This window comes from Brassica oleracea, chromosome C9 (genome assembly GCF_000695525.1).
Source record: "Brassica oleracea var. oleracea cultivar TO1000 chromosome C9, BOL, whole genome shotgun sequence".
NCBI lineage: Eukaryota > Viridiplantae > Streptophyta > Magnoliopsida > Brassicales > Brassicaceae > Brassica > Brassica oleracea.
Genome location: NC_027756.1, coordinates 8010827 through 8028688, shown reverse-complemented (window position 1 = coordinate 8028688; position 17862 = coordinate 8010827). Strand labels below are relative to the sequence as shown.

At 38.3% G+C, this 17862-nt stretch overlaps 5 protein-coding genes and 1 non-coding gene across 14 annotated transcripts; 1 reads left to right on the top strand and 5 right to left on the bottom strand.

Moving 5' to 3' along the window:
• Positions 1-534: 534 nt before the first annotated feature.
• Positions 535-608, bottom strand: TRNAI-AAU. The gene has a single exon. It is a non-coding gene; the product is annotated as a tRNA-Ile (tRNA).
• A 584-nt stretch (positions 609-1192) lies between these two features.
• Positions 1193-4461, bottom strand: LOC106319112 (rac-like GTP-binding protein ARAC1). 5 transcript variants are annotated; one of them, XM_013757350.1, is made up of 7 exons: positions 4058-4452; positions 3889-3976; positions 3690-3799; positions 3556-3619; positions 1760-1824; positions 1597-1662; positions 1193-1501 (listed from the first exon to the last, which is right to left on the bottom strand). In XM_013757350.1, exons 1-7 carry the CDS (start codon positions 4154-4156, stop codon positions 1400-1402), a joined length of 594 nt encoding a protein of 197 aa, XP_013612804.1. In that variant the 5' UTR covers positions 4157-4452; the 3' UTR covers positions 1193-1399. The 5 variants fall into 5 exon arrangements, with proteins under 5 accessions (XP_013612804.1, XP_013612806.1, XP_013612805.1 ...); XM_013757352.1 differs by lacking the exons at positions 3556-3619; positions 3690-3799 and adding exons at positions 1897-1960; positions 2052-2161 and having other exon boundaries at positions 1193-1530; positions 4058-4449; XM_013757351.1 differs by lacking the exons at positions 3556-3619; positions 3690-3799 and adding exons at positions 1909-1960; positions 2052-2161 and having other exon boundaries at positions 4058-4448.
• A 4179-nt stretch (positions 4462-8640) lies between these two features.
• Positions 8641-10140, bottom strand: LOC106314242. The gene has a single exon (XM_013752152.1). The coding sequence runs from the start codon at positions 10138-10140 to the stop codon at positions 8641-8643; it is 1500 nt and encodes a 499-aa protein (XP_013607606.1).
• A 918-nt stretch (positions 10141-11058) lies between these two features.
• LOC106315741 lies at positions 11059-12664 on the bottom strand. Of its 2 annotated transcripts, XM_013753554.1 has the most exons (3): positions 12376-12661; positions 11694-11997; positions 11059-11591 (listed from the first exon to the last, which is right to left on the bottom strand). In XM_013753554.1, exons 1-3 carry the CDS (start codon positions 12448-12450, stop codon positions 11218-11220), a joined length of 753 nt encoding a protein of 250 aa, XP_013609008.1. In that variant the 5' UTR covers positions 12451-12661; the 3' UTR covers positions 11059-11217. The 2 variants fall into 2 exon arrangements, with proteins under 2 accessions (XP_013609008.1, XP_013609007.1); XM_013753553.1 differs by having other exon boundaries at positions 11059-11997; positions 12376-12664.
• A 1005-nt stretch (positions 12665-13669) lies between these two features.
• Positions 13670-15664, top strand: LOC106313387 (protein MID1-COMPLEMENTING ACTIVITY 1-like). 3 transcript variants are annotated; one of them, XM_013751186.1, is made up of 6 exons: positions 13670-14198; positions 14410-14824; positions 14919-14990; positions 15068-15174; positions 15238-15334; positions 15410-15664. In XM_013751186.1, exons 1-6 carry the CDS (start codon positions 13785-13787, stop codon positions 15463-15465), a joined length of 1161 nt encoding a protein of 386 aa, XP_013606640.1. In that variant the 5' UTR covers positions 13670-13784; the 3' UTR covers positions 15466-15664. The 3 variants fall into 3 exon arrangements, with proteins under 3 accessions (XP_013606640.1, XP_013606639.1, XP_013606637.1); XM_013751185.1 differs by having other exon boundaries at positions 15404-15664; XM_013751183.1 differs by having other exon boundaries at positions 15401-15664.
• A 57-nt stretch (positions 15665-15721) lies between these two features.
• LOC106313388 (protein FD-like) lies at positions 15722-17146 on the bottom strand. Of its 2 annotated transcripts, none has more exons than XM_013751187.1 (3): positions 16498-17146; positions 16272-16349; positions 15722-16110 (listed from the first exon to the last, which is right to left on the bottom strand). In XM_013751187.1, exons 1-3 carry the CDS (start codon positions 16981-16983, stop codon positions 16033-16035), a joined length of 642 nt encoding a protein of 213 aa, XP_013606641.1. In that variant the 5' UTR covers positions 16984-17146; the 3' UTR covers positions 15722-16032. The 2 variants fall into 2 exon arrangements, with proteins under 2 accessions (XP_013606641.1, XP_013606642.1); XM_013751188.1 differs by having other exon boundaries at positions 15722-16104.
• Positions 17147-17862: the final 716 nt, after the last annotated feature.

Genomic DNA, 17862 nt, shown 5'->3' with positions numbered 1-17862 from the left:
GAGAGTAAAAATGTCATTTTCGAAAAAAAAAAGAAAAAAAAAATTGATGGCATTTTTGTAAATTATATGAACTTGTGGGGTGAATAGGGCAAAAACAATTTTCAAAAAAAAATGAGATTAGTTTTGTGTTTGACTTTAAGTTATAGCTCAATTCTGCAAAAAGCTCTAATTCATATAAACTAATGTTTAAAATTAAACTATTAATATGATGTTGCATTTTTATATAAATAAACAAAATAGGTGATTAATATATGATTAGTACAATTTCATCAAAACAAAATTCAACAAATATAAAATTTTATAAATAAAATTACATAATTAAAAAATTGATATTAAAAATTCTACTGCTTTTTGGTTTTAATGAGAGGGCCTGGTCCTGCTGTCAAAAAAAAAAAAAAAATGAGAGGGCCTGGTCCTAAAGCAACACTAAGTTTCCTTTCTGGATGTTTACGGATCTGCCGTTTCTGAGAAAAGCTCGGAGACTGCATGCTGTTTTTAAAATAGGTTAAAATAATAATAAAAGTTTTAGAGAATTGGCCTATACAGGTTTCTAACCTGTGACCTTCGCGTTATTAGCACGACGCTCTAACCAACTGAGCAAATAGGCCACTTGAACCATTACTCTATATAATAGTTTTAACTATCTGTGACCTTGACTGGTATTATTTGTACAGAAATGTGAATGCTTTTCCACACTATTTTTGTCAGCTTAAGGAAAAAAACGCCTGAAATAGTATAACCGTATGTTAATAACTAAGTTTGTACTAAATCTGAAACCCTGAGTATGTTACAATTTTTCTTGTAGAAAGGTAATTGCTTTTACACACTATATATGACAGCTTAATTTAAGTAAATTATTTAAAAACCTGTGACTTTGGCGTTAAGGCTCTAACTAACTAATTATATACATATTCAAAGACAGATGGATATGCTAAAGGTGCAACTCTGAGTTTCTGCCTATGGTACGACTACGCTAAGTTTACTTAACCAGTTTTTGACAGCTGAAGGAAGAAAACACCTGAAGTAGTATTACCTATCTTGACAAATGATACAATTAAGAACAGTAACACCATACATGGTGAAGACAAGTTCTTGTCTGAAACCGCAACTTTTTAGGTGTCAACTTTTGTTCTTGAACGACGATAGGAAGGAATAATAGAGATAAAGAAAAAGAAAAAAGGAGAAGAAGCAGTGCAATATTAGCCCTCAGATAAAGCTGGAAACTATTTATCAGTAAAACAGAAGAAGTAACCGAGTTTTACTAAGGATTAAAAAAGCTTATAACAAACCAACTCTGAACCATTTATAAGTCCCACTGTGTTTTCTTCTTCTTAAGCCTTCACTAGAGAGTGGCAGAGACAAGAGACAAGAGAAAGAGAGAGATATGAGCGTAGATAAGTTACAAAATGGAGCAGGCCTTTTGTGCTTTGCCCTTCTTTTTCTTCTGCTTTGGAGGCTGAAGTACCACTCTGATCGCTGCATCAAAGACCCCCTTCACGTTCTGCATTTCATTACTCAAGCTTCAGGAATCTAAGAAGAAAAAGAGCAAACTCATATTCAATGTAGTAATCATGAAAAGGGAAGTATTCTTCTTACCTCCTGTGATTTGGAACTGCACTCGATGTATGCAGGAGCTCCAATGAGCTTCTTCAGTTCCTCTCCCTTTAATGCGCAAAGTGGGGAATGGTTAAGAAGGTTTCGTTTTAAAGTACCAAGCGTAGTAAAACAGAATTGAGTTTTAAATAAATAATATGTTAACCTGAGCGTTGGTAATAGGTACAGCACCAGGGTGGTCAACGAAGAACTGTTTGTCATCCCGAAGATCTGCCACATTTGATGAGAACACAAACCATAAGTAAAAGATGAAAGCCAAATAATCAGAGAAAGGGAGCAAACCTAGTTTGGTACCAACAAGAACAATAGGGACACCAGGGGCATAGTGCTCCAGCTCTGGGATCCACTAGCAAACAGAAGAAGAACAAAGCAGTGAGATCAAAAAAAAAAAAAAAAAAAAGAACTTGTAGAGCAAAAAAAGTAGGTTACTGACGCACCTTCTTGGAGACATTCTCATAGCTAGCCTTACTGATGAGGGAGAAGGCTAAGATGAAAACGTCAGCACCGCGGTAACTCAAGGGTCTTAACCTGTTATAATCTTCCTGCCCTGTTCCACAAAGAAAAACCAAGTTCAGAAAAAAAAAAAAAAAAAAAAAAAAAAAATAGATTTGGATTCGATTGTTTTTTTCTATGTCAAATTTTGGTTTACATTTGAAATTTATGTATCTTGATAATTGACACTGACATAATTAAGAACAGTATCTTTGTATATGATGAATATACAAGTTCTTGTTTGAAACGGCAACGTTTAAGTGTCAGCTTTTGTTCCTAAACTATGTGGAAGTAAGAAAATAATTGAGAGAAAGAGAAGAGCATTAGTAGTGCAATATTTGGCTCTCAGCTAAAGCTGGAAACAATTTATCAGCAAAAACACAAGAAATCATATCTTTTCAAAGATAAAGAGAACTTTATCACAACCAAATTTAAACCAACTTTAACCCCCAATGTGTTTCTTCTTCTTAAAAATTCACTAGAGAATGGCAGAGAGAGAGAGAGAGAGAGAGAGAGAGAGAGAGAGAGAGAGTACAAAATGGAGCAGGCCTTTTGTACTTTGCCCTTCTTTTTCTTCTGCTTTGGAGGTTGAAGTACCACTCTAATCGCTGCATCAAACACCCCCTTCACGTTCTGCATTTCATTAACATACAAAAGAACAGTCTCGAGCTTAAGTAAAATACCAAACTCATATTCAATCTAATAGTATTCATCAAAAGGGAAAGTTTTTTTTCTTTTTGTTTCTTGCCTCCTGTGATTTTGAACTGCACTCGATGTACGAAGGAGCTCCAATTAGCTTCATCAGTTCCTCTCCCTTTGATTGTCCAAAGTGAGGGATGGTTAAGATGGGTTCCTTTAAATTAAAATAGATTTGAAGAGTATGTGTATACCTGAGCAGTGGTAATAGGTACAGCACCAGGGTGGTCAACGAAGAACTGTTTGTCATCCCTAAGATCTGCCACATTTGATGAACACACAAAACCATAAGCACAAGATGAAAAGCCAATTAATCAAAAGGGGGCTTAAATAGTAAGAAACAGAATCTGCTACATGGACTGTGCCAATCCTGTATACCCCTTTTCTAAAGGTTAAAAATTGCAATATCTAGAAATTGAACGGCTGCTTACATGCATATGATTGTTTCTTACAGTGGAGGTGGCAGGTTAACTATCAAGACAAAGTGTGAGATCATACAAGAAACCATTTGACCAATAACAAAGCCCAAACTTCCGAAAAAAGAAACATAAGGGACGAGCTTCTAAACCTAATAACTACCAAACCAATATAGACATGAAAAAAATAAAATAAAAAAAGACTCGATGAATGCAAGAGAATGCCCACTAGTGTCACAAATATCCAGAGAAGCTTGAGAGCTTATGTTCAAAAAAGGAATATGCAGCCCACATATGCATCAAGAAGACAAATGCAAAGAAGGGAAGGGAAAAAAACCTAGTTTGGTACCAACAAGAACAATTGGGACACCAGGGGCATAGTGAGTCAGCTCAGGGATCCACTGCAAACAGAACCGATGAAGACTTTCAATTCAAGAAACTTTGTAAAGCAAAAAGTAGTTAGCGACGCACCTTCTTGGAGACATTCTCATAACTAGCCTTACTGATGAGGGAAAAGGCTAAGATGAAAACATCAGCACCGCGGTAACTCAAGGGTCTTAACCTGTTATAATCCTCCTGCCCTGTTTCACAGACAAAAACAAAGTTCAGAAAGAAAAAAAGGGCTATAGCTTGCTGCTACTAAGATAGACCAAGCTTGAGAGAGGAGTACCAGCGGTATCCCACAAGCCAAGGTTGACAGTGGCTCCGTTAACAACCACATTAGCGCTAAAGTTATCGAAAACAGTCGGTACATAATCCTGACTCAAAAATGAAGAATATAATCTCAGAAAGAAAGAAAAAGACATTATTGGAGAAAAACATAGTATTTGATTGGATACCGTAGGGAAAGTGTTGCTGGTGTAGGAAATGAGCAAACAGGTTTTACCCACTGCTCCGTCACCTACTGTTACGCACTTTATGAACCGAGATCCGCTCATTTCCCCCCCTCACTAATTAATTCAAAAAGCCCTCAGATCTCTCTCTCCCTCTCTCCCCTCCTCAATCGAAACAAAATGCCTCCCCCTTTCAATCCAGTGCAAGCAAAACCCTCAGATCTCTGTAAAGTACGAAACCTTAACGAAATTGCAAATGTGAGAGAATGAGAACAACTGTGTGGATCAGAGAAGAGAGATGATGGATCGTATCGAGAGAGAGAGAGAGAAGGGAAGTAGCAAAATTGATGGCCGGTAATTTATGCAATTGAAGCGTTCGAACTATCTCCTCCATCCAATCAAACTTCCCGATTCTCTTGCTTTTCATTTATTTTTCTCCTTTCACCCCTTCTGTTAATTTGTTTCTTTCACATAATATAATTTTATTAATGATCAAAATAATCGTTTGACATAGCATTCCTTATAAATTCGGAAACATAACTGTAATAATGATAGGAGGATCGGTATGGTATGACTTGTTTTGCAAGTATGTCTGCACAAAGATTAGAATTTCTGTTTGTCCAACAGAACTTGATCTCCTCAAACTTTGTTGCCCATCTCCCGATATCGCGAATCCAGTTCATCACATCTATGTTTGTAGACTCTCCATTGGCCAGTTTCATTACATTAATGTTATCTCCTTCAAATATAACATGTTTGTATCCTTTGCTCCAGCAATTCATCATTGCAAGTAGTAAGGCTTGTAGTTCTCCTTCCAAGGCTGTTGTTGGTTGTTGGTTTGAGGCATGAACCGCTCCTTTGAATCTTCCCATATCATCCCTAATTATCCAGCCCGCTCTTGTCTCGATCTGAATGTTGTTAAAGGCTCCATCGTAGTTGCATTTCACAAACCCTGTTGGTGGTTTAGTCCATTTGTTCCGTTGGTGTTCCATATCTCGTCTCAGCTCTTGTCTATCCTCATCTTTATCTACACATTGGTAGGCTTCCAACCATTCTTTTGTATCAAAATAGGCTGATTGCAAGGTTGTGCGCCAGTGTATTGATGTTTGTTGGAAGATCATCTTGTTTCTACATTTCCATATTCTCCAAAGAATCCACCAAGGAAGATGTCGGAGATGGTCCGGGAGATTTGGGATTTTTTGTAGAAGTGCCATGAGCTTATCTTCTAATGTAGATTGTGCCTGATAGAAGATATTGTGTGGCAAACCTGATGCCCTCCAGATGCGTTGTGCATAGAAACATTCAAAAAACAAATGTTCAGTTGTTTCTTCTTGTTGACAATGGGGACATTTGACTGAAGTAGTCACGTGTCGACGTTGTAAGTTACTCCCCAATGGTAAGGAGCTTGTAACCATTTTCCATAGGAAATGTTGAAGTTTTGGGGCCGTTGGCAGCTTCCATATCATATTCTTAAGAATGATACTTCCCGGAGGTGGTTCTATTGGTAGATCTTGAGGATCATGTGTAGCCAACCAGTAACCCGACTTGACTGAATATTCCCCAGACTTATTATAATGCCAGACTAGAGGGTCTGTATCCGCATAGACGCATAGTTTCATCGATAAGATTTCTTCTGCATCAGCTTCAACTATTGTATGTCTTATGAGCTCCTCATTCCATCCCGTTTGGTTTTGTTTCATGAGCTCTGATACCTTAGTCATTGGGTTACTCTGATCTTTAGGTATATGGGCTCGTGGTGGCGAAGTAGGAAGCCATGGATCCGCCCATAGTGATACAGATTCACCATTGCCAATGATAAAACGCAAACCTCTTTTGAGTAAGGCTTGACTGTGCAGTAAGAAATTCCAAATATAGGAACTTTGCTTCTTTGTCCCTGCTTTGAGGATGTTGGAATTAGGGAAATACTTCCCTTTGAGAACTCGTGCCATCAAGCTATTAGGTTTGATAAGTATTCTCCAGACTTGTTTCGCAAGTAACGCATCATTAAATTTTTCGAAATCACGAAATCCCATTCCTCCTCCTTTTTTTTGGTAGGCTCATTCTTTGCCACGCAAACCAGTGCATTCCTTTTGAACCATCACTTTTACCCCACCAGAACTGAGCCAGAGTGTTATTAATATCATCACAAACCTTCTTTGGCATTTTGAAGACATTCATCGGATATACTGGCGTTGCTGAAGCTATAGATTTTGTGAGAACTTCTTTGCCTCCTGGGGATAAGAATCGATGATGCCAACCATTAGTCTTTGCTTTAACTGTCGCTACTACATACTCTAGGTTTTCTGTCTTCTTTCTTCCAAACTGTTCAGGAATGCCTAGATATTTACCGCCTCCTCCCTCATTGTGTATTCCGAGTATATTTCTCATTTGTGTCTTAACCTGATCCTTGACCCGACTTCCAAAAGTAATAGAAGACTTGCTTAGATTAACAACTTGTCCAGATATTCTTTCATACTGACTCAATATCCTTTTGATGGCACGTCCATTTTTCGGATTGGCTAGGGTGAAGAATAAGGAGTCATCAGCAAATAGTAGATGGTTGACTGCGGGGCTTTGAGTGATTATCTTCTTACCTTGTATTTTCCTATCAGCTTCCGCTTTAGTCATCAAGTGAGAGAGAACATTTGCACATAGGATGAATAGGTATGGCGATAGAGGGTCTTCCTGTCGAATCCCTCTACCTGGTTGAATGTAGCCTCTTGGTGACCCATTGATCAAAACTGAAAAGGATACAGTCTTCACACAAGTCATGATGAGGTTTATCCATTTTTCACAGAACCCCATTCGCCTCATAGTTTCCTCCAAAAAATTCCATTCTAAGCGGTCATATGCCTTTGTGATATCAGTCTTTAAGGCCATATAAGATTTTGATTGTCTCTTACTGACCTTGAGCGCATGGTAAGCTTCGTGTGCTATGATGACGTTGTCTGAGATGATACGTCCTGGCGTGAATGCAGTTTGGTTCTCAGAAATAATCTCAGGGAGGTGGGCTTTGAGTCGCTTAACCAAAATCTTTGAGATGATTTTATAACTCACATTGCATAGAGCAATAGGTCTGAACTCAGTCATCTTGGTAGCTGGTCTCACTTTTGGGATGAGGCAAATATTGGTGTGATTGTGGTTTTGATCAAGGAACTCGCCTTCAAAGAATTGCATAACTTCTTCTACAATGGTCGGTCCAAATCTTCCCAAAAAGTATGATAAAAAGCGCCAGTGAAACCATCAGGCCCAGGGGCCTTATGAGCACCAATGGCATAGGTAGCTTCCTTGATCTCTTCTATAGTAACTGGTCTTGTAAGATCTGCATTAATCTCTGGAGTAACACTAGAAGCAAAGCCATGGAAAGCATCCTCTAAATCCATGGGTGTCATCTGTTGGGAACTGAATTGAGCTTTAAAAAATTCTTCAGCAGTGTGAGCAATCTCTCTGTCACCGTGGATAGTGTTTCCGTTTGTATCCGTAAGAACACTTATTCTGTTTCTGATTCTCCTTGATTTTGTGACAGAATGAAAGAACTTCGTATTGCGGTCTCCTGCTCGAAGCCATGGGTTTCTACTTTTTCTTTTCAAGTAGTTTTCTTCATCATAGTAGGCTTGTTGTAGCTCTGTGTGGAGTTGTTTTTTTCACAGTAACAGGATGTCCATCCGTGCATGCTATGTCTAATTGATGGCGTAGAGTAGATATCCTCTCTTTAGCATTAAAATAATGCATGCGCTTCCATCTGGATATATGAGATCTACTCTTCTGAAGTTTATGGGCAAGGCTGATGTTCCCATTTCTATCATATTGTTTCCACTGGGTTGTAACTGATTGTTTGAAACCTTCTTGGTGGCGAAGTCTGTCATCATACATAAATTTGTGTCTCCGGTCTTCGCTATGACCATCAAAAAAAGAAATCAATGGTCTATGATCTGATTCACCTAGTTCGAGAAAGTGTGTTTCTGCAGTAGGAAATTGTTGGTGCCAGTCCGTATTTCCCATAGCTCGATCCAAGCAGCAGGACACATTGTGGATTCCTCTCTTTCCCGTCCAAGAAAATCTATTGCCTACTGGTTGAAGGTCAGTGAAGTTACAAACCCGAGTCATTTGTCTGAATTCGTTGAAGCTGATGTCTGATCGCGCATTGCCTCCTACTTTCTCATTGTGATTTAGGATTTCGTTGAAATCACCCGTTATAAACCAACGTCCTTGTTTGTTTACTGCTATGCGTTCTAGTCTTTCCCATAACAGGTGTTTGTGTTGACGTTCAGGGTATCCATAGACAAAGGACAAGTAGAAACTGATTCCATTAAAGATAACTTTACAATCAATAAGATGAGCAGACTGATACAACACGGTTACATCTACTTCTTGCTTCCAAAAGATGGTTAGACCACCACTTAAGCCTATAGGAGGAACAAATACATAGTTAGGGAATTCGAGATCGCAGCTTAAGTCTCTGATGTAGTTGTCTTGTTGCTTTGTTTCTGACAGGCAGATGATGTCCAAGAGATACTTGTGGTGTATCTCTTTCAGGCGTCGAACCGTCGAGTCTTTACCTATCCCTCGACAGTTCCAAGCGGCTACTCTCATGGAGGCAGTGGTGGTTCCGGGCCCACTGCGCCTCTCCACATGTTGGATGGACCTTCACTCGTTCCAGCCCCTTTCATCTCCTCTGATACAATCTTCTTCTTTCTCTTGTCGCCATCTTGACTGCTCTGTTCCTCTCTTGTCTCTTCAGAAAACTTCATTTTGTTGTCTGTAGTTTCACTCATCCAGATTTTGCTTTTGAGAACTTGACTAACATCATGCCTTGGAACAAATGGTTTGCTTGCATACATCTCTTCCATGTTCAAATCACCAGAATACATAGTACCCATAGATTCACCAGACCAGAAGTCATCTTCCTTCTCAACCGTTTCTTCTACTTGCTGTTCAGGCATCTCTGCTTCCTGCATCACTGGCTCTTCCGGAATGTCATCCCGAGCGCCCATGTTTGCACCTTCATCATTGATCTCCTCAATGTAAATTCCCATATCATGGTGGGGTTGATCATCTTGTCCTTGATTGTTGTCATCATCATTATCTTCATCAGGATCCTCTTCTGGGCCTCCGTTTTGGATCAAGCACCGGCCAGAGTCGTGAGTCATCATACCACATGTCTCACAGAAACCACGAAGTCTTTCGTAGTGTAGTTTGAGTAAGGTGTTGACTCCAGGTGTGAATTGGAAGATACGCTGAAAGTGCAGAGGGCTGTTGATGTTCCAGTTCAACCGGATGCGCACAAACTCCATTCTTCCCCCCACTTCTTCATTATAGTCAATTTGGATGTATTCACCAAGAGCCCTTGCAATGTGAATGATGACTTCACGGTTCATAAATTGGAAGGGTATGCCCCTGACTTGAATCCAGAAAGGGATCTTGTTCAAGAGATTCATATCCATCAGGGGAGACCACTGCTGAAGAGTGATCATTCTGTCAGCATAGGCCCAAGGTCCGCGTCTGATAACTGTCTCCATTGCTTCCTCTGATGGGAATACAAATTGGAAACGTCTTCCCTCCATTGTTCGCCCACGAACAAGTCCTTCTAGTCCCCAACTTCTTGGCATTGCTGCGATGATGGCACGAATGTTTTGACGTCTCGGCATGGTAGGGCGTCCCACAAGAATGAAACGGTTTTCTTCCGCTGCTTGTTGAACCACCGCATGAGGAAGAACAAATGGCGCCACTTCACTACCAAGATCAATATCTTGCATAGCACGCCTAATATTGTCTGTCATTTTGTTTAGAGTATCGTAACATCTGAGGGGGAATAACAAGATTTTTGCAATGAAAGATATAAGGAAGCATATCCAAACTCTTGTTTGTAAACTCCTTTTATAGTATCTTGTTTGCGTAGAGGTTAAACCATCACATCGGACTCCAACCGATATGGAGAAACAGGGGAACGTGGCCGAAAGGACAGGATCAACTCCCACATTACCATCAAAATCAAACTCATCATCCACGAAGATCGTGGTGAGAAACCACCAAATCTGCAACCGTTTTTTGATCGCTCGTAAATCGCCAATAACCGTTTTTTCTCTCATCGCCAAATATATATATATATATATATCCTTTCAGCTTTCTGTTAATTTGTTTCTTTGGAAAATGATAATTTATTTTTTCTAAATATTTTATCATTCATTTTACAATATTATGATATAATCCGATTTTATTACAATCGGGTTATATTACAGTAAAATATTTTCTGGACTAAAAAATTGTTAGAGCAGGTATATTACAGTAAAATAGTTAGATATACAGTAAAGTATTTTATTACAATCAGGTTATATTACAGTAAAATAGTTAGATATACAGTAAAATCGGGTTATATTACAACGGACAATTATACTTATAGAACCAAATTTAAAATTTTCTAGACTAAAAAATTGGAAATTTCAAGAAAGAGTGTGATTCTTCAATCGTTGCAATAGATAGATGATGTGAAATGATGATGTTATGTAGGTGGGTGGAGGTTAAAAGCAACATGATATTTTTACAGGATAAGGTCGGTTCTACAGTACCAGAGACTTAAGTGAAATCCGCCGAAGTTTATCGCCTTTAAATACTAAATGTGAATTATTGATTTGGATAATGAAATGTACGAAGATTCTACTGATCTTAGAGATGGCGTTCGCAGCGGCCACAAAATGACTGGCTTTTTCTATCCACTTAGAAGATTTACAACGATGTAATCCAACGCAATTCAAAAAGCAGATAATATAGTGGTAGACAAACTTATACGAGATGTTCGAAGTTTTTCGTCCGCTATGGTTGATGTTGTTTCACCATCACCGATTTGGTTCTCTAGATGGTTGACTAGTTAGAATAATCTATATTTTTTGGTAAAACCAACAAAACCATAAGTTAAAGAAGAAAATAAAACAGCGACCATAGAAAGATCACTGAATAGTGTAGAGTTTATACCAAAATAAAACTGTGGAAACTCAAATCTCTGAGATGCAAAATCAACTTTGATATTACTTACTATATATATATCTACTGTGTATCTACAAAAAATCACACATATACTTCCGAGTTCAAAATACTAATCTAAAATACATAGGGAAACAATCTGTTTGTCATGTCAACAACTAACTCTCTGAACCAAAGCTTTGAGGAAGTCAAAAGGGTACAGTGAATGGCAATGCGTGTAGTTCGGCTTCTGGAAGAAACTGAGCAGTTGGCCACACCATCGAACTACTTCCCTTGCTGCTTCTCTGAACGCTAACTTGATGACGTCTTTTGGCGCCAACTTTCATCAACAACCACCATTCTTGATCCTCAGAGTCTGCGAGCTTGGTCTCAGGAGCCCAGTTCTCGATGAGTTTCAAGAATCGCATGACCGTAGAAGGAGGGCATTTGCTGCAGAGCTTTGAAGGTCCAATACTTTCTTGATGACTAGAGGCCGAACACTGTTTTTGACCCTTGTTGGTCATCATCACCTCAGGATATTTCTGCTCTTTGCCAGGTAACAAGAAGACCCGTGTGCTAGTTTCTTCAAAACCCATAGCAACAATTCGAAGAAAGAGTGTCATCATCGTGGCAGCAAGCACGTGAAGCAAAACAGACCCAGCAACAAGTAAACAAACAAACTCACCAGAGTCGTTATGCGTACTGTTGAGGGGCTGACTCTTAACATGATTTGGTCCCTCGTTCTCGTTGCTACGAAGAGTGCTATCACAAGAAGTCTGAGAAGACGCTTGATGGTCAAGTTCTATCGTAAGGCAGCTCTTCTCCAGGGACTCAACCTTCTTACAAGCATTGGCGCTTTCATCTTTGCGCTGTCTCTTATGATGACGGTGCTCTCTGCTTCGGCCAGCGTCGTTATCCCTCTCCTCCCTCTTTTTATCCTTGTTGTGTTTTCTATCTTTCTTTTCTCTCTTAACTTCCTCCTTTGTCCCCTGGATTCTCAAACCAATGGAACAACAACAGTTAGTGTCCATAACCAATAAAACTCCAAAACCATTCCAAGGGGTAAATAAGCAGAGAAATAAACACAAACAATGCATAGTCGCTGGGGCAATAAAATACTCTAATGCCACAAATAGAAAGACCTCTACATTGGTTTCTATGGACTAGAATCCTACTGGTTTTGTTACAAAATTCTAGTACTTTGGATTGTTACCTTACACGAACCGATTCAAAGAGTCCAATTAATCAATTTTTCATTCTTTTTTTTTTTTTTTTGTAAAGCCGACACAAGTATTTCGGGGTAAAGAAGCAAGCTTGTTAACTCAGAACATAAAAAAGGCATGGACTTTTCTAATTGCTCAACAAACCTTTTCGATCGGTTCGATCAGAGACTCATCCAGAACTACAAAGCCAGGTGGAGGGAACGGGTAACACCGTGACATCCTCTCTCGCACGATCACAGACCGGACTCAGATGGAAAGATTGGTTACGAGAGGATCGCAGTGTGTTAGGGCTTATATAAACCCAATCAAGTGTTGGTAAAAAGAATTCGAAGATCAGAGAAGAAGAACGAGCGATCCCCAGGCTTCGCAGCTCTCCGATCTAGGATTTCTTTTTTCTGTTATTCTCTCAAAGCTCCGTTATTTATATACCAAGAACAATAAGAAGCGTGTTCGGCCACAAGAATAAGTACTCAAGACTCAAACCGTCCGACAGGCTCTAAAAGTCCAATAGGCCTATACTTATAGGACTTGAAATTTCTGAACGAATATTGTATTGTATTCAATCAGAAACAATAACCAATTCGACTTGTTAGGCCTTATTCGTTTACAAGTGGCAGCGATTTGCGACTCCGACCTAGGACCAGTTGCATGTCGCAGTTTGTAGTTTGTTGCACGTCTTTCTTTTGTAAAACTTATTGCATGATTAAATTATAGGTCACAAATTGCATATTATTATTCGTTTTTGATATCGTGTGACTAGACGCAGGTCCTATTGTTGAAAATTTAGTGACTAAAAATTAAAATATTTTGTTCACAACTCATAGGTTGCAATCCCATGCGACAACAAAACAAATAACATTTTAACTACATGTTGCTGTGACATGCAAACGAATATGATTTTAATGTATCTGAACGAATATTGTAAAAAGGGTATTTTTATAGAAAACCAATACAAACCCGATTGATACTTGAAAATCCAAAAAAAAAAAAAACACCGAAGAAAAGTAAATCCAAAAATCAGAATTAATATTCAAATGAATTTTAAATTCAGATAACCAACAAAAATACTCAATTTCAGATTTATTTTAATATAATTTTTAAATATTTGAAATTATTTTATTCCAACATGAGTTTGAAACCACAATAAATCTGTAAGCAAAATATAAATTTTACCCAAAATATTATTAATCAAACCCAATACAAATAAAAGTTTTAAAAATCGAAGTTCGGAAATTTTAAAACCAAAAAAATCCGGTCCCAACCCACATGTCCAATGCCTAGTTATTTTGGTTTTGTTGTATACACCGCTTCAACTTTCAGGGTGTCTGGGAGGTTAAAACTATACGTGGTAGATTTGTAATTATCTAGAGTGACACATAGCCTTGATTCGTAATCCAGAAACTCGTGAAATGGGACTTCAGTTCCTACGTGGCAAGTAAAGACATGAGACAAGATAATCCATTACCAAACTATCACCGAAACACTCAGTGTGGCCTTCTTCACTTCTTCTTCTTCTTCTTATCTTCAAGCGGTAAGGACAGAAAGATTCCAAAATGGCTCACTCATGGGATCAACTAGGGGAAATAGCTTCAGTGGCACAGCTTACAGGAGTAGACGCCGTGAAACTCATCGGAATGATAGTCACCGCCGCGAACACAGCCCGCATGCACAAGAAGAACTGCCGCCAGTTCGCACAGCATCTCAAGCTCATTGGTAACTTGCTCGAGCAGCTTAAGATCTCCGAGATGAAGAAGACTCGTCCCGAGGTTCAGGAGCCGCTCGAAGGGCTTGAAGACGCTCTTAGAAGATCTTACCTTCTTGTCAACAGCTGCCAAGACAAGAGTTATCTCTACTTGTTAGCCATGGGATGGAACATTGTTTACCAGTTTCGTAAGGCTCAGGACGAGATCGATCGTTATCTCAAGATCATCCCGCTTATCACTTTGGTCGACAACGTTCGGGTTCGGGTAAGTCAGTGTTTTATAAATAAAAAAATTATTCAAATTTTTATTAAATTGTCTATAACCCCCAAAATTATTTTATTAAATTGTCTATAAGACTATAACCCCAAAATTCAGGGCAATGTCTAGAGCCCCTAAAATATTTTTGTAACATTCTTGTTGTTGTTGTTGTTGTTGACATTGTCGGAAAGCTGAATTTGGAGTTTTGTGTTGATAGGAGAGGCTTGAAGTTATTGACAGTGATCAGCGTGAGTACACGCTCGATGAAGAAGATAGAAAGGTGCAAGATGTTATTTTGAAACAAGAATCCACCAGAGAAGCTGCTGCGTCTGTTCTCAAGAAGACGCTCTCTCGTTCTTACCCGGAGATGGGTTTCTGCGAAGCGCTTAAAACGGAGAATGGGAAGTTGCAAGTTGAGTTGCAACGTTCGCGTGCGCGTTATGACACGGACCAGTGCCAAGTCATACAGCGTTTGATTGCTGTTACTGAAACTGTTGAAGATGAACCTGTGAAAGATGACTCCTATGATGCGGTTTATCCAAAGAAAAGTAGTACTAGAGGGTTAGAATCATCACAACACCAGGAAGAATGGCACACCGACTTGTTGGATTGTTGCTCAGAGCCTACTCTATGTAACCCATCTTCCTCTGTTCTCACTTTTAAGATTAGTTCTTTTTTTTAACATCAAAGATGTGAATAATTAATGGTAAGGTATGAAAACCGCAGGCTTGAAGACATTCTTTTTCCCATGTGATACATTAGCAAAGATATCCACTGTGGCTACTAACAAACAAATCAGTAAGGAATCTTATATGAGGGCAGACTCATTTGTGATCTTAGTCTCCACGAATCTGATTCAAAAGCTTTTGTTTCAGCTTCAAGTGAAGCTTGTAGTGAGCTAATGGTGTACTCTTTGATACTCTCATGCTGCTGCTATACTTGTTGCATAAGGAAGAAGCTTCGGAAGACGCTGAGTATAAAGGTAATCCACTAAACCTTTGATTCTCTATTATGTCAAGTGCTTAAGGTCGTTTTTATTTGGCAGGGAGGGTCCATTGACGACTTTTTGTCACATCTAATGTGTTGTTGTTGTGCTCTTGTCCAAGAACTGAGAGAAGTCGAGATTCGTGGAGCTTCTTACGGTAAACATATACATTTACAGATAGATTTTTTACAAAGTTTTGAATCTTTTGATCTAATATTTAAAGCAGAAACAGAGAAAAAGAAGATGAAAAACATGACTCCACCTTTACCTCAGTTCATGGAAGAATGAAACTTTTCTAACACGGAGCAGAACATTAATCTTGGATGATTTTCCTTGAATATTTAATTTAAATTAGAGTCTCCATGGATATTATCAGAACGCTCCTTGGTGCTTTTCCTTTACATAGAATATGTAAATTATGTAGGTGACATAACATTTGTAAGCAATGGACATTTGACGAAAATAGCATGAACCAAACTCGTTGTTACAGTGTTTCAAACTTTCAGTAAACATCAGATGCCACCATATTTGCTATTATGTGTTTATTTGTCTCTCTCTTTTTAGTTGCTAATGAAGTATACACAAGAAGAAGAAGTCAACAACTGATAGTGAACAAGTATTACAGTGCAGTAATGAAACATTAACAGTGAAAAGTGACAACAGAACCTCATATGTTACTGTGATTTGCACTAGAGCGTAGATTAAGTAGAAAACAGTACATAATTCAGAAGTTTTTTTTTTTCTCTCTTGATACATTTCTACACTCCCTAAAATACTACATCGCCAGGTTTACCTTAGGTAAAAATGTACAGATCTTTTCTTGCGTCTCTGCACCATGATGACTTGTTGATTTTCTCAAAAAGGAGATGTCCAAGACCGTTGAAGTATTTTCTTTGTTTGGTGTTGAGTTGCTTCAGCCATTTTCAACTGCATCTTCCAAAAATCAGACAGAAAAAATTTAGGCATAAGTCAACCTTAAGCAGCAGAAGCCTTACACTTGCCATGTCTTTAAGATAGAAACAAAAAAAGTAAATTACTACAAGTAGTATTGCAAAACTTTCTTAGGAAGGAACTAGACTTCTAAAGGTTTGTACCTGCTCTTCTTGTCTCTTGAGTCTTGCATTTTCCTTCTTCAAGTGAACGATTTCAAGCTCCAGCTCGTTTATATATGCCTGAAATATAAGAAAAATAATAACCCATATACCGTTTTTAATACAGAGGAGAATTTTATTGTCCCCACACTAGATTTTTCATTTTTATTTCTTTTTTTTAATTCACATGAATTTAATAAGGGGAGGAAGTGTATGGAGAGACGCGTTCCTGTTTCCTAGCTCTGGAACGAGCAGCAGATTCTCTGTTCTTGGTCATACGCTTATGCCTTTTGTCTCCTCTGCTTTCATCAGAATCTTGGCCTCTTTTCTTCCCAAAGCAACCAAACATCGCAGATTCATCAAAGTGGGTATCAATGGAGTGAGGGTTGAAGCTGATAACAGTTGCAGGAGGAGCAAGAAGAGAGCCGTGGTGAGTGGAGGAAGACGAAGGTGGTGGTTCCTGATTCAAAGGCTTGTTGAGGAAATCTTGGAAGATGGAGTTATTAGGGTTTTGGTTACTCAACACTGGCTCATGATCAATGTTTAGCCGGCGATGTTGGTGAAGCGAAGCAAGGTTTATTTCTTTCCATACTTCTTCCATAGTGACTTGAGTCATGTTCTTGGTTTGTGAAAGGGAATGAGATAATGAGGATGAAGTTGATGAGGGAATTGAAAAAGCACTATAGTTGATCTTATGCTTTGCTGATGACAGCATAGAAAGCTTTTTCTTTTGGTTTTGGGATGTCAAATGTCTCTTTCAATCTCTCTTTGAGAGAGCAGAGCAGAGAAGAGAGAGATAGCTTCTTCTGTTTCAATCTCTCTCAATAGATTTGGTCCAGCAGAAGAGACAAAGATGTAACTGTTGTGGAAATAAAAAAATCTTGTAGTGACTTCTCACTTAATCCAAAATGCGAATGGTGATAATCTATAGTTTTATGATGTAAAACTTTTGTCAATAAGATATCATTTTAAAATTTAAATGATTGATTATCATCCAATTAACATGATTGATCAGCAAATAGGATCAAGCAGACAAGATTAATGCACTGGAACCACTTGCATACACATATAAGGACCAAGCAGACAAGGTTAAGTTCTTTGTTTGTTTTTCAACAAAAAAACAATGAGATAATGATAATCAATTTATTTTAAATTGTAGTCTTATCCTATGATTTTATTATGTTTTACTCCCAAACAATAGCTTTGTCACTAAGTAGTAAGCACCTATCATAATCTGGGTTTGGCCATATTTCGAGTTAAATATGGTCAAGTGAAACAAAAACAATTACATATTAGTCATCTCAATATCACATGTAAATGTATAACTTTTAATAAAATTTATATAATTATCATATATATAATATAGAGGTAATGGAAACCAACTCTTGTTTGTTAGAAGCAACTTATTTCCCAACACTTTGGTACTGATTGCAAGAACCTGATATCGATGATACAAAACCTATAGAAGCGTGACCAAGATTTTCAATGGAGTTAAATGAACTATCAAGATAGAAGAGTAGATTTGTAGACTTCTCAGTTGTTTATCATCCTCTTTCTGAAAATCAAACAACAGAGTCATTAGCTAAGGTCTCAA